General features: G+C 56.1%; 1 protein-coding gene across 4 annotated transcripts in view; it reads right to left on the bottom strand.

Moving 5' to 3' along the window:
• Nucleotides 1-24,479, bottom strand: part of BRSK2 (BR serine/threonine kinase 2) — a 70,735-nt gene extending 46,256 nt beyond the window's left edge. For all 4 annotated transcript variants that reach the window (XM_006860805.1, XM_006860802.1, XM_006860803.1 and 1 more), the window contains exon 1: nt 24,258-24,479. In XM_006860805.1, the coding sequence (XP_006860867.1) occupies nt 24,258-24,357 (100 nt within the window). In that variant the 5' untranslated portion in view covers nt 24,358-24,479. The remainder of the gene's footprint in view (nt 1-24,257) is intronic.
• Between the last annotated feature and the right edge of the window lie 12 nt (nt 24,480-24,491).

Below are 24,491 nucleotides of genomic sequence, written 5' to 3'. Positions count from 1 at the left end.
TGATTGGTTGATGATGCATGGAGGGGATTGTAACCATGACAATGAAACGATATACAATAGGAGGAATGTAAAGCTAGTGTTCTCTCATGTAAACTATCACATAATTCACAATAAAACATTAAAAAGATAATGGATTTCTTCCAGGAACCTTTTGAAGTCTCCTTTTACATGTGAGGGCACAGAGAAGGGATTTTCAGATTTTTCAACCAGGAAAATCTACTGTAAAAGACCTGTTGAAAGTATTAAAAAGCAAAGATGTCTCTTTGACAACTGAGGTATGCCTGACCCAAGACACGGTCTTTCCATTGACCTCATATGCATGTGAACACTGGACAGTGATAACGGAGAGAATCAGTGTTGATGAAGAATGTTGACTAGAAAGTGGACGGTCACAAGAATAAGCCAATCAGGTTTGGAGAAAGTACAACCAGAGTGTTTCTCAGAAACAAAGATGATGAGACTTTGTCTTGCTTACTTCAGACGTGCCACGAAGAAAGACCAGTTCTTAGAAAAGAACATCTTCCATGTTAGAAGTAGAGAATTTGAAAATATTCCATGAGGATGGACTGACACATAGCTATCACCCTGAACATACACACACACGCCTTGAAGACGGTGCAGAAGCAGACAGTGTCTCGTCCTGTCAGACGCAGGTTCTTATGAGTTGGAGCTGACTTGAGAGTCGCTAACAGTAACAGACTAGGAACACTTCTTTCCTGTCAGGAATGCACCCAACAACAAAACAAAGTAAGCCATAAGGAAGCAGTATTTCCAGTCTAGGAGGGCAGGAGAGGCCTCCCAGGAAACCACAGACCAGTTTGGAGCAGGCGGACAGAGGGCCTGAGGGAAAGAAGGTCATCATGATAGGAAGAAGGCTTGGTAGAATGGACAGGCACATCTGTGCTTTTTAACAATGGTATTCATAATACAGAGGTAGGAAGAAGGCTTGGTAGAATGGACAGGCACATCTGTGCTTTTTAACAATGGTATTCATAATACAGAGGTAGACCGTGAGAGAGAAAAAGAAAGGCAATGTCAAACGCCAGGGACATCAAAGGACTCTGAAAAAGTCACGGTGACAGAAATGGAAATGTGTCATGAATGTGAACAATGGATGGGATGCCAGGAAAAAGAATCCACCCAATGGGCTTCAAAGCCCCTGATTTCCCCAAGTCCATAAAAACCTAGACCCCGAGAAGAACTCCCAAGGTACAGGTGTAGCTGCTTTTGAGCGATCCGCGCACACATCCCCACCAGACAGGAGAGGTTCTGTGGTGCACTTCCTGGACCAGAACTGACCAGTATTTCCACACTCAGTGATGTCAACCTGCTGTATTATTTTCACTTTGGAAACTCAACCAATGGGCCAACAGAAGGACATGCAGAAAGTTACCTTTTCAAAAGACGAAGTTTAAAGTGTCGCTGATAGAAGGAGAGGTGAGGAATGGAGCAAGTGTAGAAGTCTCAGTATGTCGTTCAGAAGCAGAAGGATGTCACAGGGTGGCTGAAAAAGGGCTATAGCTATGTACCATGGGGTAGGAGAGGGGCAGGAGGAAGACAGGGAGATGGGTCACCCATCAGGGATCAATGGTCACTATAAAATCGATCAATCAAGACATCAAGGTGTACGCATATCACCAGAAGCGTTAGACCAGTCGTGGTCAAAAGACGTTTCCTCAAACATTTCAATTTGGTAGTTTCTCAAAAACATAAATGTAGAATGACCATAGCACGCAGCAGTTCATACCTAGACATATACCTAGGAGACTTTATAGGTATTTGCACAAATCTGTGTTTATGCACTGACGCTGATTGCTACACTTCTCCATAGTCAAAAGATGGAAACAGCCCAGGTGTCCATCAACGGACAGCCAGATGGATGGATGAGCACAGCATGGTCCGATCCATCCAAGTAAACAGTTTTCAGTAATAAAAGGAATGAAGTGCCCATCCATGCTCAATCATGGCTGAACCTTAAGAGCCGAATGACGTAAGCTAGACAGGAAAGGTCACATACGATACGATTCCATTCAGAAGAAATGTCAGGGATAGGATGCCCATAGATGCAAACTAGTGGTCTCCAGGGACTGGAGGCAGTGAGGGATGGAGAAACACTGCTTACTAAACATGGTGTCTCCTGAGGGGTTGGGATGGTGATGCACTACACATCACTGAACTGAACGCTTCAAAATGTTAGTTTCATGTTACATGAATCCCCCTCCCCAATTTAAAAACAGAGTTTTTAAATTGTGAAGGGCCCCAAGGTGGGCAGGAAGTCCTCTGACTCATCCCACAGGCATGTGGACCACGGCTGATAGGACCACACGGGTGAACCATGACATGCTCCTTGTGACACTCTCGGTGAGTCTTGGTCTGGGCTCAGGGACCTGGCCATCCTTCTTCATTGCCCTCTGGACTCTTGGCTGCTGTTGCCTGGAAAGGTAGCCATGGATAACCTGAGAACACACAGCCTCGGCCAGCCCCGTGCTCCTGAAAGTTGTCGGCCTCCGCAAAGACCAACAGTCTGAAATCCCAGGGAGCAGGTCTCCTCTGTCCTAGACGGTGGCTCTGAGTTGGAATCGACAGGTAAGCAGTGAGTGGGACTGGGAATCCTAGATCTAATGAAACTGGCAGAGCAACCAGGCTCGTGTTACAGGGGACTTTGTGGGTGCTTTTCCCCCCTCTATATTTTGCAGAAATACTTCAGGAAAGTGTTGAATTAGACAGTTAACAAATAGCCCTTCACCGAGAGCTCAAGAAGCCTGGTGTTCTACCATTTGTGATATGTGACCTTGGGGACCTGGAAAAAAAATAAGACAGATGCCAGTACATCAGGGTCTAGCGTGCTAAGGACCACCACAGCCCCCTCGCCCCCCTGGGTGCCCGTCCAGGAAGTTGGCATCTATGCTAGCCTCTCCACTCGGACCTGCCGCTGGGCCACATCACACTGCTCCGCCTCCCTGTGTGCCCATCATAGGAGCCAGGGATGGAGTCTGCCCATCTGTCTTGATTCTGGGTCCCAGTTGGCAACAGACTCGGAAACTCTTGACTTCCCCACATCTGTAAAGACCACGTCCTTGAACTTGCAGGAGTGCAGGGCTAACCAAGGATGCGTGTTCTGGGGTTTTCCATGACTGCCCTTCCAGGGGACAGCAGCCAAGAGGGGCAGAGGGCAACAACAGGGGACAGCTAGGCCCCTGAGCCCCAACCAGGACCCACCAAGAGTGTCACACCCCTTTCTACCTGAGCTCACAAATCCTCTACCTGAAGAGAAAAAGGGCAAAATCCAGGTCAGCTTGGATGGCAAGGTGCATGTGTACCTGGGAAGAAGGCAGGCAACAGGGGTACCCGAAACAAAACCAATAAGAAGTTGGTCCACTTTTCCCTGTTCTTAGTCTACAACCCCAAACATCAGGGATCAGGTAAACAAACACCTCTTTCTCCCGAGAACACAGTCTTTTCTAAGACGAATCTGTTACGGCTGAGTTTTAACATCTGTACAAGCTTCCTGGTTGGTAAAGTGAGGTTCAGGGGAAGCAGAGAGAACTCTCAATACGATGGCCAGACACAACTGCAACAACCAGGTCAGACATGTCACCAGTAGTGAAGACGGTGCTGGGCCAAACACTGCACACAGTTGCCGGGAATCCGAACCAACTCAACGGCAACAAACAGTGTGCAAGCCACAGGAACACACTTTCCCATCACTCTGGTGGCTCAGTGGTGGAATTCTTGCCTTCCACGTGAGAGACCCTGGTTCGATTCCCAGCCAATTCACCTCCCGCTCATCCACCAGTCATGTGCCCCTGGAGGCTTATGTGTCAGTTACTGTGACGCGGAACAAATTTCAGTGAAACTTCCAGATTAAGACCAGGAAGTAAGGCCTGGAGACTGGCCTGTAGAAATCAGTGGATGAAAACCCCACGGGTCACACTGGCCTGATCAACAATCGATCCAACAGCCGACGGTGGAGATCAGAGGCCAGCAACGGCTCCCCTGGGTTCTGTAGCTCTGTGAACCTCACTTGTCTTAAAATCTTTTAAGGATGAAAACTGCAAAGTGTGATTATTTTAAGTGCAAACTTTAGTTCATATGTGAAACATTTAATTTTTCCACTTAGAGGCCATTCTTCTCTTAATTAACTTAATTATTTTTAAGTGAACTATTTTAAAACTAAAGAAAAAAACAAGAGAAGTTTTACTATACTGTGTGATGATCTGTGTTGAAGACGTACAGCCAGAATGATCCTTAGAAGCCAGGATGGCCAGGCTTTATCTCTCGTACTTTGAAAATGTTATCAGGAGGGACCAGTCCCTGGGGAAGGACATCATGCTTGGTAAATGGGAGGGTCAGCGAAAAAGAGGAAGACCCCCAATGAGATGCACTGACCCAGTGACAACAACAGTACGCTCAGGAATAGCAGCAATTGTGAGGACCGCATGGGATCAGGCAGTGTTTCCTTCTGTTGTGTATAAGGTCCCTATGAGTCGGAACTGAGTCCGCAGCATGTAACACCAAACAGCATCACTAAAAATAGAAAGATGTTATAAAACAACGTGATCTGGGGTCAAAGATGCTCAGGTCACCTACGGGGGTGGACAGCCAGTTCCCAGAGAGGTATATCTCTTCTTTGGGGCTCCGAGCATCAGGCCTGTTCCTCAGAAGTCTGCCTAGGGACTGGTGGGAGCTCACACAGAGCCCAAGCTTCTGGTTAAGGTCCCCTACAGGCCACATCTCCCTCGGGCAGGGCGGCCCTGTGACCAACTGCACCTGGGCGTGGTGTCCCTGCAGCTTCCTGGGAGGGTCAGGACTCCATCACCCCACTGGCGCCCCTAAGGGTGAGCAAAGGGCTGGAAGGAGCAAGGTAGGCAGAACCTCCCAACCTGCCCAGGACTCAGCCTGGTTCCCACCAGTTCTGTGCGAGAACATCTGATGTGGATGTCGTGATCCAGTAAAGGGGGCAAATGAGGGGGGCGGCAGAGGCCAGAGAATCGGGAAGACGTGGTCAGCATCCCGTAACTCAGTACTCATGTCCCAGCCCTTGCTAACCTGGGCTCCCAGGATTCCAGGCAGTTTCCCTCCTGACTCAGTGGGGTCCCATTCAGAGCCTGGAGTCAGGGCTGGTGGGGAGCAGGTGTTGGCAGATGTAGGGAGAGGGAGACAAGATCAGGGAATAAGAAGACGCCCCTATCCAAGGTGCTGACTGGGCTCCCCTGAAACCTCACCTACATGCTCTGGATTCTAACCCAGTCTGGTGACACCCCATTTCTCAAAATCTCTCCTTAAACCTTTTCTGCTGCCAGCAAGGGGCTCCTCCTTCCTCCAGGGGTAATTTCTTCCACTGAGAAGTCAGCCCAGGAAGCTTGGAGCACCTCATCAAACCTGCCCCGGGATTCATTTGCTTCTCCAGCCCTGGTTAGAGCGCATTTCCCACAGGCAGGACGCAACCCTTGGTAGCCCTGCCCTCCTAGCAGATCATTTAGGTCCATCCCACAATCCCTCCCTCCAGCCCATCCCAGAGCTCAGCCATGGAGCCCGCGGGATGGAGAAGACTGAGTGGAGGCCCAGAACAGGTGGACTCCTGGCCCAAGCATTCCCAGAGCAAGGGGGCTGCTAGTGGGGAGGAGGATCCTAGCCCGGAAAGTCTCCCAGGCCCACCCATCCTGCCCTGCCCACACATGGCCAAGGAGGTGACATTCTGGACCCATTGTCCACCCCCGGGGACAGATCACACTTATCTGCTCAGTGGCCATCTGCCTTGAGGCATGAGATGGGTATCTTATCAGCCCCTGGGCAGCTGCAGGAGGGGCTGGGAATTGGATTACCCGTCAGCTGCAGCCCCCTGTCCCTTCCCACTCCTCTCCTTACTAGTGCTGGGCAGGGGTGAATGAGGGCCAGGCTGGTTGTCGCTGTGGCTTTGACATCTGCACCCTCCCCCCTGCAGGAGGTCAGGGCCCAGGCCAGTATGTAGCAAGAGAGGAGGCCCTGGGAGAGCCCACTTTCCCCAACCCTGCACACAGAGTGTGGGGGCCACTGCCACCTGCTACAAGGGCAGCTGAAGGCTGTGTGGGCCTTGGGGAAGGAAGGGTCAAGCCTTGGGTGAGGGGAGCCCCCTCCTGAAGCCCCACACAAAGGCCCTAAACAGGAACCCCCGAGTCCAGCAAAACCATCCCTGTGTGAATCACAAAGAAACCTTGGAGCCAGATCCTGCCTGCGGTCCCCAGCGAGGACTGCTTGTGGAGGACCAGGGTGGACGGTGGGGTCTAGAGGCTGAAGCGGGGAGGCATAGGGGGTGGGGGCATGGGCAGGTTGTCCCTGATAGATCTCAGGGTTCCACAGCACAGAGATGCCCACAGGATGAGATCACAACAGCCTACTTGGAGCCCCGATTAGGCCTGGACCCTAGGGGCCGTGAGATGTCGCAGAGGTGCCCCCCCCCCCACAATTGGCTCCCAATGCAGGGTGCCGTATGGGCCTCTGCTCGTTGGGTCTGCCTGACCCCAGCGCAGTTGGAGAAAGTAGGGAAGGCCAAGGCACTCTTGTGTGGCCTTGGTTGGCTTCTAGGGGGCCTCCTGACCATGGGGAAAGTGTGCCAGGTCCAAGGACTGGGAACAGTGGTGGGCCCCCATGTCAGGAACAGGTGCAGCTGGCCTCTTGAAGGGTGGGAATGGCCACATCTGGTGGGGTCAAAAGCTGTCCAGGTCTCTGAAAGGCTACCTCCAGGCCCCTATCCTGCCCTGCAGAGACATGGTGGGACCAGGGAGGCTCACCCCTGAGACCTGTGGTGCCACACACCAACTCAGCACTGGGACAGGATGAGCAAACATAGACCTGCCGCACAGAGGCAAAGATGGAAACTGAGGCCGGAGAAGTGGGGCCACCTGCCCAAGGCCACAGAGAGGAAGCTCCGCTGGAGTGAGACCACAGGAAAACCCTAGGGAGGTCAGCAAGCTCAGTCATGAGATTCTCTCCTTAACACATGCACACACATTTACATGTTCACATGATAACACATATGCAGACACAAATTCTCACACACAAGCTCACATGTATACACTTCTCTCATACACAATCACACATGTGCACACAACCATGAACATGTGTGCTCACATGGATGCATGAACCCACAGAGATGCACACACATGAACTCATGAATTCACACACATGCATGAACACAGTCATACATATGTACACAAACTCATGAATTCACACATGCACACCATGCATGAATGAACACACACTCATACTCACATGTGTGCACTCACGAATACACATTCTTACTGTGCACACATGAACTCATACACACATGCACATAGAAACTCACACACCCATATTCATACAGGCACACCCATATTTGCACCCAGCCACACACGTGCACACACGAACCCAAAGACCACACATGAACTATCACACATGAGCATGCACGAACCCACACACGAGTACACATGAACTCACACATGAATTCACATAACCACATGAGTTCACACATGAACATGTGTGGACACATATGAACAGTTACACACACAGGGAAATGCCCCATGGAGAGTGAGTGCTGATAGCTTCTGGACTGGGGACGGGGGTGTGCAGGATGAGGGGAAGGCATGGTCATGGGGGGAAAGTAGGTGGGGTGGACAGGCTCAGTCTCTACTTTATCTGTAAAGGTCACCTGCCCCTTTAGAGATGACCCCAGACTAGGGTCAGGAAAGAGTGAGCTGAGCCAGGGCAGGGCCAAGAGAGGAAGGACTAGCTAAGACCTGACCCCCACCTCTGGCCAGCATAGGGCAGGCAGTCTCCACCCCTCCAGGGCCCAGTGGTGTGGTGGGATGGCCAAGCAGGACTACTGTACCCCTCCCCCATCCTGCCTGCTGGCTCAGGTTCCTGGGGTATCTGTCTGGGGGCACTTGTCCCCTTCCAAGCCACAGCTCAGGTCCAGAATTAATGAGGAGTCAACAAGGGAGGGAAATGGACAAGCTGGCCATGTGGGGCCAGACCCACCCTCCAACCCACCAGCTTTCAGCTCCAAGCAGGGCCTGGTCTGTGACTGGGAGGAGGGGAGGGGTCTACTTCAGCCTTGTGGCCAGAGCCCCCCACCCCGGATCCTAAAGGATCCCCAGCTGGTCTCCAAACCCTGAGCTGGCTCTACAAAGCCCTCCCCCTCCTCATTCCTGCCAAGCCACCATCTGTTGCCATGGTGACAGATCAGCAGAGGAAGGCAGCATCATGAGCTCCCCCAACCCCATGTTCCCTTCAGCTGGTCCACACTCAGAGAAGACAAGAGCTACAACCCCAGTTCCCTCCCTCAGTGACCTGCTAACTGCTCCCTTCTGCATGCTGGCCTCGGGAGCCCCCCACTCTGTTGCCCCAGCCCCTCACAGGTCACCTGACATCATGGGGAGCCTAACTCATAGCCGCTGGGACCCCAGTTACCTCAGGGTGCCCTAGTGACAGGTGCCCAGGATGAGGGGCCCAACACAATCTAACTGCCAGTCTTTCAGGAAGTGGCTCCTCCCCAGATGCAGTCATTCACTCCAGGACCAGGAAAGTGGGGTGGCATCCTGCCCCCAAATTCCAGATGAACACCTGGCCGGGAGAGAGAAGGGAAGCGCTTCCGGCTTGGAGGTTGGGGACGCACTATGTAAGCAGTAGGCACTGTGTAATCACAGCAACACAAGATGAACAACCCTGGCTCCTTGCTCCAGAGCATTCTCAGAACTAGCACCTTTCTAAGTGTTTAATAAATGCCCACTCAATGGATGCTCAGAGCTACTCTACCAGGTAGATGACTTGAGAGCCCCCACTTTACAACAAGGAGGCTGGGCTCAGAGAGGTTCAGTGGCTTATCCAACAGCACACAGCATATGAGTGGTAAACACAGAATTGGAGGCTGGTCAGCCCTTGCTGGGACCTGCATTCCTATCTTTTCTCTCTCTTTTTTGGAGCCCTTGGTAGGTAGGTAGAGAGTTTCCATCAAGTCAACGTCAATTCACAGTGACCTTATGAACAACAGAGCACAGTGCTGTCTAGTGCTCAGCCTACTTCCTGCAGCATGTCTGTGTGCCAACCCAGTGCATGCAGGATGGCTCTCACCCAACATGATGATGTCCTGCTTCAGTGACTGGGGCCATACTGAGGACGTGTCCAAGCAAGTGAGTTGGACAATATTCTGTTGGTTTCCCATTGGCTAATTTTTAGAAGTAGTTCTCCAGCCCTTTCTTCCTAGTCTCTCTTAGTCTGGACGCTCCTCTGAAACCTGTTTACCTGCTGGTAATTGAATTCACAGTGGCAGAGCCTCCAGCATCGTTGCCACACACAGCCACCGCAGTAGGACAAGCTGACAGAAGTGAGTGGGAACTTTTGGGCTTCTCTGTGAAGTCTGCTTTTCCAACAGCCCTCCCATCTCAGCTACTCTCCCATAACTATGGAGGCTCTGTGTTTAAGAGTGTGGGCTGGCCCCTTCTGATGTAATTGCAGACTGTTGAACCATCATCAATACTGTCGGGACAGTGAACATGTTCTTCAGCCCCAAACGTGTCCTTGTTCCTGAGTGCCCCTGCCATCCTCCATGGGCAACCCCGAGCCTGTATCTGTCAATTGATAGTTCACATGTTCTAGAACTTTACAGAGACAGAATCCCACGTGCATGGGTTTCACTGTAAGAAACGCCACACACGCAGCTCAGGGGCACATGTAGAAGCGATTGATGCGGACCATCCAAATGCTCTGTCATATCAGGCAAGCAGAGGTTCAGGACAAACAGGTGCCCACAGAACATGGTCCTTTTGGATGTAAAAAGTTCTGATGGCTCCTTTTAAAAACCCACAAACACCCTGTTTGCAAATGAGCCAAGGACAGGAACAGGCTCAAAAGAAATACACAGAATGATTTCCTGGAGAGGGGTTGATCACTCACGCACACCACAAAGTTCAACCAGAAACTGAGATGATGTCTCTTCCTCCAATTTCCCTCTCTGGGGACACGCCGTCAGGGAGAGGGGCTGGGGAGGCATCTGAGGCACCTACAAGGTACACAGGCAATGTGGGTTAGCCCTCAAGGCAGACTTGTGGGGAGAAGTCTGTGACCCCCAAGGCCACCTCTTCTGGAGGCTCAGGTTCCAGTGATAGCCACAGGGAGAGAGCAGGTGGAGGTGGCTTTGGTCACCACATCAGAGGGCCAAGCTAGGGGAGGGGTGGTCTGGAGAGGTGGGACCCTCCTTCGTTCCTGCCCCTGCCCTGGGGATAGTGCAGAGTCAGAAGGAGGAGCTGGGTGATTCTCACAAGACCCTTCATGCCAGGCAGTTTCTAAATCAGTAGGCAGGGCCCAGGCGTCAGAGCCTGGGGGAGGGGAGGAAGGGGGAATTCCCCCTTCCTCCTGCTGCTGGTTAGGCCTCAGGAATGACATAGCTGGTTGCCATGGTGACCACAGAAGGCAGCTGAGAAAAGCCACCTCAAGGTGTGAGGCAAGGGAAGAAGGAACCAAGGGGAGGAGGTTCCCTTCCCCTACCGGAGCTTCCTTCTTACCAGCCAGAACCCCACTGGGACCACATTCACCGAGGTTTGAATCCTCCAGGGCAGGCTGCCCACCCACCATTCCCAACCTGAGACACAGGAAGCTGAGATGGAGTCCAGGAGATCCCCTGAGACCCAGGCAACACCCACCCCCAGTAATGGACAAGGGAATCTGCTAGCCAGGGCCTTGGGGTGGCTACCTGATACTGTACCTCAGGAGGGATGGGGGGGGCACAGTGCTGTGAAGTCATCATTTGAGGATGGTGGAAATACCTTGGGGTCAAGGGACCAAGTCTCAACCTCCAATGGCGCTCAGTGATCATCATGTTAGACTCTTATTAACTAGGTTTTGCAATTCAGTATTGTAAAATTAGCCCAATGAAATCATTCTGATTGAATCCAATAACTGTTAGGTAACACAACCTGACAAATTGTGTGTGTGTGTTCCCTGTAAACTGTGCTGACTGGGCAGGTCTGTGTGCCTATCTGAGTGTGGACCTGGGTGAGGCCTGGCCACTGGTTTGGGTGGTGGTGGGGGAACTGATGGGGCCGAGGCCCAGGGACCAGAAGGGGGGCTCTGCAGGGCCTGAGGCAGAGAGGTGGGCATGTGTACCTGGTGTGGTGGGAAGACAAAGAGCAGTCACCCCTACTGAGGGTCTGCCCCAGGTGGAGATGGCCAGAGGAGGGGCAGTGGGAATGGGGCCCTGGGAAGGATGCACTGACTTTGGGGAAGCCATCAGTGACTGGTGGGGTGAGCCAAGGGGTGTGGCTGATGGGAGAGCTTGGAATCAGTGTCGGGAGCCTGGGGGTCACCTAGCAAGCCTGCTGTCCGGCCCCCACCCCACCATCCGCCCAGCACAGCGAACCATGGCTCCTCCCGCCCCACAGCCCCAGGGATCACGGTGGGTTGCCTTGGTGACAAGCCGGGAATGCCTTCCTGGGAAGCCTGAGGGAGCCACTGCACACAGCTGGCCATCACAGACAGACAGGCATACAGACAGACACATACTAACACACGGACAGACAGACAGACAGACAGACACAGACAGACATCACACCAGAGCACACAGATATAGGTACGCAGAAACACAGACATGCAGAGAGGCAGACAAACACACATTTACAGGCAGACAGACAGACATTCAGACACATATAGAAACACAGACGGACGTACAGACAGACCAGTGCACACAGACATGGGGATGCAGACATGCAGAAAGACACACACACACACACACACACACACACAGACATACATAGAGACACAGATGGATGTGCAGACAGACACGAACAGACACACAGATTATTGCATAGACATGGGGACACAGAAACACAGACACCCAGACAGACAAACAGACAGACACATGCAGACAAACATAGACGTTCATGCAGACAGACCGTCACACACAGATGTGAGGATGCAGACACACACTGATGTATAGATACGCAGATGTACAGACAGACAGATGGTCTAACACATACAGACAGACACACAGGCAAACACAAACAGACAACACATGCAGACGCACTAACAGACAGACACAGAGACAGCCAGACACGGACAGACAGTCACACACAGACACAGACATGCAGACACACAGACTCACAGATATAGACTCACACTCACAGTTACACATGTGGACACACACACTAACTCACAGTTACACACAGATGTGAACACACACACACACACACAGGCAGAGGACAAGGTCCCCATCCTGGTTTTGGTTCCATCCTGATCAGTATCCTGGTTCCACCCTGATCTGGGTCCCCATCCTAGTCCTGGGGGGGTTGGTGAACTGGGTAATACCCGTGGAAGCAGAGATGATGATGGGGCTCCCAGACTCACCACCAGATTATCCCCATCCTGCTGGGGTGGCCTCAGTGTCCCCATGCTCTGTGGATACGGCAGCTATCATGGCTGGGGGAGGGTTTGAGCAGGTACTTGGGAGGTCCCCTCCTGCACCCCAGCCTGCTCACCCTCCCAGACACACCAGCTCCCACCTTCCACCATCTGTCATGTCAGCAGACCCCTTGAGGGCAGAAACCACCCCCACATCCAGGTCTCATGGGATCAGGGTTCCATCTACCACCCCTAGGCCCCCACTTTAACTGGGGGGGGGGGCGGGAACTGTGCTACTGTGTCTAGGAAGCGTGGCTGGGCCTCACTCCCCTGCTGCCGAGGCCTGCGGTCCAACTACCCCCACAGGGGGCTCCCATGATGACCCAGTCCTGTCTGAACTCATCGTTAACCAAATGGCCCAGGGGTCTGTGAATGCTGCTGATGTGGTCCCCAACAGGACAGTCGGTACCTCACCATGCAGGCCTGTGCACAGAGCTGACACTGCTTTGACATCCTCCTCTGAGGTGGCAGCTCCCGCTGGGGTGGATAGCACCAAATCACACCTCACCTAGACCTTGTATGAGGTGACATGGGACCTCAGGGGGGCCAGAGCTGACACGCTTGAAGGCCTTATCTGTACAACGGCAGATGGAAGACTGCTACTGGAACTTAGAGAGGTACAGACAGAGGGAGGTGTCCCTGACGACTCCCAGGCATGAGATTCCCTCCGTGACTCTCCCACAGGGGCATCTGTGTGAAGTGGATGGACAAATGGGGTGGGGTCAAGCATCATGGTGGGACCCCCAGGTCACTTTCTGTGTGTTGTTGTCAGGTGCCATCGAGTCGGAACCGACTCATAGCGACCCCATGCACAGCAGAATGAAACAATGTCCAATCCTGGGCCAACCTCACTACCGCTGCCACACTTGAGTCTATCAATGATGCCACCTGTGTGTAGTCCCTGCAAAAGGCAGACACCGGGGCCTAGGGCTGGGTGCGTAGGCCCTAAAATCCAAGCATGAAGCCTGGAGTTAGGGGAGGTGGTCCAGAGGTCCTCGAGGGCAGGGGAACCTCCCAGAATGTCACCCACCAGGAACAGCAGACCTGCAGCCTTGGCGTCCCACACCCACCTCACTGCCCCCAGCTCGGTGGAGCCCTACGTCAGAGAAAGGGAACATAATCTCTGAGTCTGGCTAAGGCTAGAATCCACTTAGTGGGCAGAGGGTGCTTGCCAGAAGGACAAAGAGAGAGGAGAGGGGTATCCACAGCTCACACCACCTCCCTGGGCCTCCCAAACACGGGCATCGCCCTGATCTCACGGAGACCTAAAGGCAGCTGAAGGCCTGGATCATCCACGGTCACAGAGCTGGCTGGACCTCACCGCTGTCTCCAGAGCACTTGGTGGGGGCTCCCTGCCACCTCCACCCCTTAAGCTTCAGAAACCAGGAACAGAAGTGGCAGGTGGAGTCATGTCAGGTTCAGAGCAGCTGTGAATGGTGCAAACAGGACCTTCTGGAACCTCGGTCCTCACAGCACTGACCTGCCTTAGGACAGCCCCTTCATGTCAAGTCCACCATACTGGGAAGGGCCCTGGAGAAGGAGCCCACAGTGCAGGGACAGAGTGACCCCCTAGGCCTGCCAGGTGAAGAGAGGTAGAGAAAGGGAGATGAAGAATCAGCAGTGACCAGGACATCGGGTGACCCAGGACCCGGTGGGGCAGGAGAGGCTCAGGTGGAATGGCAGCCCCTCCCCAGGTGGTCTGGGTCAAGGGTCAGCGGTCAGCTGCAGAAACCAGTGTAACTGTTCCTCTGCAGGAACCTGCACTGGGCCACCAGCTCCCGAGATCCAGGATCTGCTTCCACCACAGATGTGATGTCCATGCACACCACTGGCCAGAATGGACGGGGAGGAAGAGCCATCCTGCCTGGACCTGGTACCCACCTGTCCCCCCCGCCCCCACCTGCAGGGGCCAGAGCTGCCAAGTGGCACCCTGGTTTTGTTTTGTTATAACAGAGACAACGACGGGTCAGTCATCTTTCAACTTCACGGCACAGCACCAGCTGGTGAAGCCCCCACAGACCCAGAGGCCACATGGACAGCGTGCCACACTTAGGACACACCCCGTTCTGCTGAGGGGGACGGGGACAATCTGCTGGTGAGTCTGGGACCCCCATCATCCCTGTTTCCACAGGTACTACCCAGTCCACCACCACCAGGACCAGGATAGGGCCAGGACTGAGACAGGGACCAGGATGGGCACACTCAATGACATGAATGGCCTCATCTTATCTTCAAAAGTCCAGACACCCAGGGTGCTGACCCCCCTCCAGACCTCCCCCGACAGCTGCTCAGGCCTCTCTGCTGGCCATCTGTTGGCCTTCCCAGCCGGGTCTCCAGCAGGACCTCCCAGTTACAGCAGCAGCCAGGAGTGATGATGAGCTTGCCTACAAGCCCTGAGAACAAACAACAGTAGGGCCGGGGGAGGGGAGGGCAGCCTTCGTCCACCGTCTAGGGCCTCTGAATGTTGGTCAACTGTGAGTGGACAGACCACAAATCCTGCCCCACAGGCACTGCCATGCTCACCTCGGGAAAGGCTCCATGCAGTGGGTAAGTGCTCTCAGACTCTCCAGGACACCATACGCCTCTGCTGAGGCCAGCAGCAGGGGTGCCAGTCAGGCCCTGGACCATGGCCTCACCCAGTGGCACCATTCCCACCCCGACCAAGCTCACTGTGTCCTTGGCTGGGCATGTGAAGAGACCGCCTGATAGCTCCGGGTTGCCCACACCATCTGCTTCTGTGTCTCCCTCACAGAGCTGCGTTGGAGGAAGGGTCATCAGCCCTCTGGCGACGGGTCGTAAATCCTAGGGTTCTGAGGTAGGGCAGCTGGACACGTCCCATCTGAGAGGAGCCGTCACTTCAGAAAGAGCGGCATCTGAGTCTTGACTTGTCTGCCAATGCTACAGCCTCTCCTGGTCTCCCCTCACTCTGCGCCATTACCCTGAGCCTGCCTGGGATAGCGGCTTTGCAAGTTGGGCAGGCGGATCTGATGGGGGTAAGGGCTCTGTGTGTCCAACCCAGGGCAGAGAAAAGGCTTCAGGAGCACAGGGCTGTACCAGGGGCTCAATGCAGAGAGCTAAAGGCCAGCCAAAGCAGACAAGCAGGCCGGGGAAGCATAGGACCCAGGTGAGGCTGTGCCTTCTGAGAACGGTATCCTACACACTCTCTGTGGTCACACCCGAAGTGTGAGTTCCATTCTCTTCCGAAGAAACCTTTCTCTCAGTGCACTCCAAGAGAGCATGGACCCAGGGACTGGGTACCTACACCCTGAGAGACATCAGGCACACACTGTTCCAAATTAACCACACACAGGGCACTGTTGGTCTCCTGGACAGACAGCCCCCTATTGTCAGCAGTACCAAAACCTGGGAGGAATCGGCCCCCTCCCTGAGAGTGACTCCTGTCCATGGGGGCTCTGCCCCTTGGACCCCTGTCAACACAGACCTCCCCCAGTAGAGCCCCAGCCACAAACACCTTTGTCCTAACTCTGCCAGGAGGGTTTCACTGCTATAGGCAGCCTCCTGTGGGCGGCAGAGTCTGAACTTCAGCACAGCCTGTTGGACAGCTCCTGCCTTCGGGCCTGGTCCTGGGAGAGGACTTGTGCCCTTGGCCTCCCCACCTCATGGGCTGCAGGACAGGTGTGGTCCTCTCTCACCCTAAGGTCTCTAGTGTCCCAGGAAGGTGCAGCCCAGGTGTGGGGCCAAGGCAACTTCAGACGCCAGGCCACAGTTCGGAGGTGGGAGCAAGAGGTACTGCTGGATAGAGTGGACAGGAGATCTGACTGTGTGGGTCCTCCATTCGACTCTGGCGTCCAGGTGTCTGGCATCTGTCATGGACACTGATCACCCTCAAAAGTCCGGAGCCCATGGGACACTCTGGTTCATCCAGCAGACATCGGCCTGAGGAAGGGGCCCAGGGGGCCCCACAGCTCCCAGGGGGCAGGCTCCCCATCTCTCCCAGGGAGGCCCGCGTTTTTCAAGGAAGAGCCCCCACCCCACCCCAGCTCTTTCAGCCCTGGCCTAGCACTGCAAGCCCATGAGTAACTGTAGATGACCGCGTTCCTTCCATCCTGCCCTAAAGGCCTGGGCAGAGGAACGAAGGTAAACCACGTGGCCCCTCCACGTGTTGACCACACGCCCACTCTACGCCCTGCTGCTGTGACCGCATCTCAGACCCCCAGTGCCCTCTCTAAAACCACCGGTCCCCACCCCTACTTGCCCAGCAGGAATCACACAGGTCTGCATTTGCCCCCTTTAAGATGGTATATAGGAGCTCTGGTGGCACAGTGGTTACGAATCGGGCTGCTAACCTCAAGGTCAGCAGTTCAAAACTGCCATCGGCTCCGCGGGAGAAAGATGAGGCTTTCTGCTCCCATAAAGATTTACAGCCTTGGAAACCCTGTGCAGGGTCACTATGAGTCCGAACGGACCCCACGGTACTTAAAACAATAACAAGATGGTATATGGGTGACCGCGTGGGGCCTTCTGAAATACGCGTCCGGAAACTCTGCACGTGGTCTGAGCTTCGCTGTGGCAACACTGGATGCCAGGGAGCAAAGATCCCAGTAGGCAAAAGCCGAATTCCCAACCACCCAGGATCACCGCGAACCCGCGGATAAGGAAGTGAGCGCAGAACGCACATGCGCAACGCACCGGACCGTGCTTCCTTCCCGCCCAGCCCCCACCACGTGGGGTCCCGACTGGGAAACGGGTCAGAAAGGCCAATCTTCACGCCCACCTGGCCCCCGACCACCCCCGGGAGGGGCAGCAGTTCCGACCATAGGCTCTCTTGGTCCGGGATCAGCGTGCAGGGGACGCGGGCTGGTGACCAGGTTCTGACCTTGGGAAACCACATTTATAGGGTCTGGCTGCTCCCGCAGCTTTTAGGAAGGAGCTAGAGGGTAGGTCTTTAGGGGATCGGGTCTCAGGTCAGGTATTCCGGCTTCTTTTTAGCGACACACATCACAACACTTGTAGCTAGTGATGCCCAGGAATTGTTACTGAATACCCCAGGGTGGGATGAGACGAAATGGCCTCACTATGTGGACCACAGCGGCAGGGTACACAGACTGGTGCACAACTCTGTACGTGGGTTTTACGCGGAAACAGCAGCTAGTGCTCACAGCTCCATGCCCACCCAGCCAGAGATCACGCAGGAGCCCCAGGGCGCACCCCACCCCCACCCAGATTAGGGGAGGAAACCGGGAGGCCAGGACCAAATGGCGGCAGGAAAACCCGGGGCCAGGCCAGGCCCTAGAAAGCAAAAGTAGGTGTTCAGTGGGAGAGCACCGTGCCCAACCATTATGGGTCCACATGTGGCCAAGGTGAAGGGGTAAGTCCCACCTCCCACTCACCCCTCACCACCCCAGAGTCTGTGGGAGGGTCCTGCTCCTTGCACACACCCAGTACCTTCTCACAGTGGGTCCTGCCCACACGTGGTCCCACTGCACGCTGCAACACTGGACCCGAAGTTTCTGTGGGGGTGGGGCTTGGGGTGCGGCCTGCCCAGCTCCTTCTGGGTGGGCAGGGGGAGGGCAGAGTCCCGCTGTGGCTGCCACCTGTGCACTGGGGTGCCCTCAGGATGGGGGTCATTCCCAACAAGGCCTGCCCAGCCAGGGCACCAAAGTCTGACCCCAGCCCACATTCCCCTCAGCTGAAGCTCCGGGCCAACCCTGGGCTGAGGGCCTCCTACCAGGCATGCAGGAAGGACCAAGACTGCCTGACCCATAATAAGCCTGTGTCCTCACCCAGCTGATGCGGAGTAGGCTTCTCATGGTCTCTGCCTGACTAGGCCGACCCCCAGAGCCCTTCGCTGAGGCAGAGAAGGAGACCGCTGGGAACATGCCCCAAGCAGGCTGCCCAGTCCAGGGTCTCAGAGACAGAATGGGTCAGTTCTGGGGCTGCCCTCACCACCTCGGTTCCCGCCCGGCCACAGGGAAGGCTAAGGTCGCCGGCAGGACCACCCCTTGCCCACCAGCACCTGTGGAGGATGGGGTGAGGAGAGGGAGCAGTCACCATCTGCAGAAACCCCACAAGGTGACCACCTTGCTGTAGCAGCTCACAGGAAGGACCCACAGACTAGCAGCTGGGGGTCAGAAATACCTCATAGATTCCACATGCTTTGGCACACTCCCCCCCTCAGCCCCCACACTGACCATGCCAAAATGGAGCTGGACCTGCGTCACCAGGCCTGCCCGCCCCTCTGCCCCCAGGATGCTGGGGCCCAGTCTGAGGCCTGTGTAGGAGAAATGGCAAAGTGCCCGGAGTTCCTCCCATACAAACTCTCCTCCATACTGACCCACCCCTGACCAGACAGGAACCACCCTTAGCCAGGAGGCCCATCTTCTCATTCCCTGGCCTCCAGATCAGCGTCTTGGTCTTGGCAACCCTACTGGGCAGATACTGCCACCACCAGTGTCCTAGGAAACTCAGGTCCAGCCACAGCCCAGGCCCCGTGGACATACCAGGACCAGTCCAGGAAAAAGGAAAGGCTAGTAACTGTTTAGGAGCCTGTGGACTTGGGGGCCTCAGTCAGGGGTGCTATCCCTGGGGGAGGGGGGGGCACTCTCCTGCTGGAGAGGAGCTGGCCTCAGCTGCCGAGTCCAGAACACTGGCCCTCAGAGGTAGAGGGACAAGGCCTTCAGCAGGCGGGCAGGGCTCTGAGCAGCAGCTTGGTCAGCACAATCCCTGCTTTGTCCCCATGACCTCTGACACGGTGGCCTTGGCCCAGCCCAGCCTCCATGTTGTCCAAGGTCAGAAGCAGCTGGCATGGGCAGTCTTGGGAGTGGACAAGGGCAGCTGGCTCAGTGGGCTTCCGAGAGGAGCCCAGATGGGGAGCAAATGGGGCCTGGATCTGCCTTACCTGCTCTCCCCAGACAGCATGAAGCCAGGGCTCCCAGCTCTGTAGCCCCCAGATGGGTCCGAGATGCCAGCCTGCTACCCTGCCCACCCCACAGCAGATGGGCCGTGACAACACTTCCAGGGGGAAGCCTGATGAAGGTCCATGGAAGTTCTATCTGCAGACACACAACCTGAGATGCAGGTCTCCAGAGCCAGGGGCAGACACAGAGGCACCCCCACCAACTCCCACGTGGCCAGGAGGGTCCTGCCATGTGGCTGTAGAGGCCAGTCCACGCAGGGGAACACAGGGAGGACATATGGCCTCGGGACAGGCATCGAGGCCCCCTTTCCTATCCACAGTGCCCAGAGCCATACATGGTCACAACTGTCTATCTGGCAACAAACCTGAGAAGCACAGCCCCCTTCCCACCGCAGGAGGAAATATAAGGGGCCTCGCTTGAACACAGGGTCCTGCTCAAAGAGCCAGCACCTCACACTGAACGCCAATCCCAGCCCTCTTGTGAGCAGACCCACTATGGGGTAACACCCCCAACTCCAAAGGGACCTGTCTTCACTCCCAGTGCCCACTTCATGGAACCCAGGTAAGTTCAAAAGTAACCGTTCACTGCTCCTGCAAGTACTGGCGACAGGCATGCCAGCTGATGGCACGGTGCTGGGGGTGGACACAACGTGATCCCTTTGAGGGCTGGCACATGGAGGGCCATGAGGAGGATCTGTCTCTCGGCTTTGAGGCCACAGAAAGTGCTGGAACAAGGGAAGGAAGACGGAGGTGCAAAGAAGCTCCTCCTCCCCACACCCCGACTGCCCCTTCACTGTCTGGTCCTGGGATCATTCAAAAGACTAAAGATTAACACCAGAGAGAAAGCAAAGAAGGGTGGAGTGGCCACTGTCCCCGCTGGGGGTAGCACACACTCATTTAGACCCATCAGCACCCCCAGATTGGCAGGTCCACAAGAGTCCAGGCTGGTACCAGTGTAACCTCAGTCTAACCCATGCAGTCCCTGAGATAATTGGTCAGGCAGAGGGCACTGTGAGGAATCAGTCCTGGAGGCCTGTCACTGGTCACCAGTGAGGACCAGGCCAGTTGTGCCAAGGACAGACTCTCACTGGACCGTGTGGGAAGGAGTTGGTCAGAATAAACCCTTGGTCCCTGCTCCTTGGCCCAGGTAAGACCGCAGGGTCAGGTCAGGCACCCACCATTTCTGGAACCTCAGGGTCAGTGGGTGCTGGCTGACCCTTCCCATCCAAGCGCAAGTCTGGCCTGGCCCTGTGGACACCAGGGCAGAAACGAGGCACGATGCCGGCAGAAGGGTCCCCTTTAGGCATCTCGCTGAGTAACTGCACTGTGGGCTGGCCTCTAGCCTGAGGGCCTGGCCACAGAGCTAAGCCTGGAAGCCTGCCCTCGGTCCACACCTCTGCCCACCCTATGCCTGCAGGGCTCGTCCCCTTCTCCAAGGACCTTCCTGGCCTTGGAGAGTATGCAGATCTGGCAGATGCTGCTCAGATGTGTTCATAGCCATGGCAGGGGTCTGGGACTAAACCGGGAGCCTAGAGCATCACCCTCTGACCACTGAGACCCCACCTCTCATGCTTCATCGCTAATGGCTCCTCCCAGCACAGGAAGCCAAGACCGCCATTACCCCACAGGAGTGTCACCCTCTGAACCTGGAGGGGAGGTCCCAGCTCCCCTAACCTGGCAGCCCAGGCTCCTCCCCCTGGCCCACCCACCTGCTCTGTGCCAGCCTTCAATCCCAGCCCGATGTTCCACGGTCACTCCTGGGCATGAATGCCCTGCCTGGCCGCTTCCCTTCCACCGTATACTGAGGAGCTCTGGGGCAGGGTCTCTGTGGTATTACCACGGTGCCCTCAGCAGAGCCCACATCCCCAGGTACCCCCGCATCCCAGGAACTCCCAAGGCCCCTGGGAGAGAAGGTATGGCGGCACTACAAAACCCCACCCAGACCTCCTTGGCCCTGCTGCACTCCCAGCATCCCCCCACACCTTCACCCTCAGATCCACAGTGCCGCCTCCCTGGCCATGGCATCCCCGCAGAAAGTCAAGCCCAGAGAGGGGTTTAATGGGTCTTTCTGGAAAGCCCAGTCAAGGACTCCCCGCCCCCCACAGCAGCACCACACAATGCTTGCCTCAGGAGGTTCTAGGGGGTCCCACTTCAAGCTCCGTGCAGAGCTGTACAGAGCCCATCTCCCCAGGACTTGAGTGTAGCAGGACAGAGGGGCCACTGAGCAGGATGATGACGCGTGGGAAACTGTCTCCTCCAAACCAGTGTAAAATGCCAGGCCCAGATTCACTGGGCCCAACACTCCAGAAGCTGAACTCTGCCCTAAGACACAGCAGAAACCCAGGCCCCAGGAGTGGGGGTGGGGGAGGAGTGCTGCCCATCCCCCAGCAGCTTCCCCACCCACCCAGGGCGCCCCATGGGCACACTTGGAGCAGATCAGAGGCCTTCCAGAAAACCCCTATGTGAAGTCCACCTGCCCCAGTGCCTAGCTCTAATGGGGTTGTTGATAAGCGTTGTCAAATCGATTCTGACCCATAGCGACCCCATACAAGGTTTCCAAGGAACAGCTGGTGAGCTCGAACCACTGACCTTGCGGTTCAAATCGATTTTGCAGTCCAGCGCATTAACCCACAGCACCACACTTAAATGGGCCCTAGACCCAGATTGGCTCTGGATACCCAACTTGAAAGGAACGGTCTCCCATTTAGAGGGTCTACAAGGCACAGTGGGTTAAGCATTGGGCTGCTAATTAACTGCAAGGTCGGGAACCCACCACATATGGCAGTTCGAAGCAGAGATTTGAGGTACATACTGCCAGCCTGTAAGATAAAGGAATCCCTCCAGGCACCCAGGAGCAAACTTCAGGGCCCCACCATGCCCAAGTGCTGGTGGCTTGATGACACACACCATCCCGGGCCCACTGACACTAAGCAGACACAGAGAGGGAAGCCCAGCTCGTGTTCATCCAAGCCTCTGGCAGAGTGCCCATCTCCCAGATAAGATCTGAAGAAACTCTAGAGGTTGGAGGGCAGGCTTGGGAAACGAAGCTTGCTTGCCAGGTGGTGACAGGAAAAAGCCAGCCGACCAGCAGCCAGGTCAGATCCTACCCACCCCCCTGAATGCTTGAGACCACCAAACTCCAGATGACCGTGCAGTGAAAAGTCAGAAGCCATGGGGCCAGTGATAAGGCTTCCTGGGAGTCAGCAGCCCAGAATTGCAGGGTAGCAGTTAGCAAAGTCAAACAGAGCAGGGGTGCACCAACAGCGAGAGGTCTCGGGCCTCTGGGACCCTGAAGGAGCCGGACTGTGGACTCCAAGTCCTAATCGGAGCCTCAAGGAGCTGTTGATACACACACACACACACCACATTCACACAAGACCTTCTGTATTCACTCCTATTGATGAGAGTGGAACTCTCCTGTAACCAACTATACGGTGCAGCCCAGACACGAGTATGGAGACCAGCCCTGGCCCACAAGACAGCACTGTACATAATTCATTCTTGTCGCCACTTACACAGGGCATTCCTTATAATAATGTTTTCCTGGTGAAATAATTAAATTATTCCTCGGCCTCGCACATCCACGATGGGATCCCCCACGATAGGATCCACAGAAGACACTTGAGCCAGGCAGGAAGCACTCAGATTCTGAACTCAGTTGAATACTGACTTTTGGTCACCTCTTCCTCATATCCACACCGCCACTTCTGCAGAACCCCACCACGCTGCTGCCAGGACCCCTCCTAGCCTCAGCTGCTGGGCATGAAGATGGCTCTGAATTCAGGGTGGGGAAGGGGCAGCTCCAAGCCTCTCCCCTCACATCCAGCCTCAGTGGTATCTCTGACTCTGCCCTCCCCTAGAGCCCAGCTGGCCTAATTTTTTCCTAAACACTACCACCTCTGGGGCTCCAGGAGAGGGGAGAGGAGGGCCTCCTTGCTGAGCGCACCCCCCTCCCCAATCCGGTCTCCCCTCTGCACTACTGATGGTCGTGATCAAGAATCACCCCAACCTCCATACACACACCCAAGGAAAGGAAAAGAAGCAAGCGCCCATCCAACTGGGGCTGCCAGGAGAGGCCCGTCCTGAGAGAAGAAAGAAAATGGCTGAGGCCCAGCCTCCCACAAAGCAACTCTGTCAACGCGCCTGGCTGACCAGATGAGGGGGCTGGAAAGTTGGCCAAATGAAAGGGCAGGCGTGGTCACTGCCAGCTGGGCCCGGCCTCTGCAGGGACCCAACCTGAGGGCCGGAGGACAGACATCCAAACCAGCGGAGAAGTGCGGCCCTTCTCCCACGCAGGCCCTGTGTCTGTGCCCCAGGCCCAGAGATCCACTTTCTCCGGGTCGGATACTAGACATCATCTCCCTCCCTTGGGTGCCCCAGTGCAGTGTCGCAGCCAGCTCCAGGCCCTGATGCTGGAGCCGAGGAAGGCGCTGTCCAACCCTGTGTCCAGTCCCGGCTCTCTCCTATTCCCACCCGTACCGGGAGGCCCCAGCCTCCGGAGGGTGGCACCGCCGGGTCGCCGACACCTCAGCTGCGCGCAAAAGCGTCAGAAGGCCGGGGCAGAACGCGCACGGCGGCCGCGGCCTCCCTGCACCAAGGCCCGCGCACCTGCACCAGCCGCCGCGCTCCGGGGTGGGGGTGGGCTGGGGTCCCGCGGCCGGGAGCGCAGCTGCTCGGGCAGCACGCTTATTAGCGGCCGCGGCAGACGGCAGATGGGCGGCACAATGGGCCGCCCGGCGCGGCGCACAATGCGGCCTCCGGGCCGCGCACCTGGAGCCCCGCGCGTGTCCTTGGGCCGCGCCCCGGCGCCCGCGGCTGCGCGCCCGCTAAGCTCCCCGGCCGCAGGGCCCCTATTGTTCGCGGCTGTGGGCAGCTGCGGACCGCCCGGGCGCGAGGCCGGCGCTCGGCGCATCCCTGGTCCGACGCGCTGTCACGGGCCCCGCGCGGTCCCCCGTCCGGCCGGCGCACGCACCTGTCTGCCCCTTGCCCAGCGTCTTCTCCAGCCGATAGGGCCCCACATACTGCGCGTGCTGTGCCCCGCCGCCGCCGCCTTCCTTCCCCGTCGATGTCATCGCTCCCGGGCCCGCGGCCGCGAGTGGCGCCCTGGACGGGCGGGCGGGAGGTTGGGAGGGGCCGGCACGACTGTCCGTCCGTCGGTCCGTGTGCGCCGCGCTGCTCCGGTGGCGGCCCGGCGGGCGCGCTCCTC

Source organism: Chrysochloris asiatica, unplaced genomic scaffold (assembly GCF_000296735.1).
Source record: "Chrysochloris asiatica unplaced genomic scaffold, ChrAsi1.0 scaffold00040, whole genome shotgun sequence".
NCBI classification, from domain to species: domain Eukaryota; kingdom Metazoa; phylum Chordata; class Mammalia; order Afrosoricida; family Chrysochloridae; genus Chrysochloris; species Chrysochloris asiatica.
This window is presented reverse-complemented; position numbering and strand designations above follow the sequence as displayed.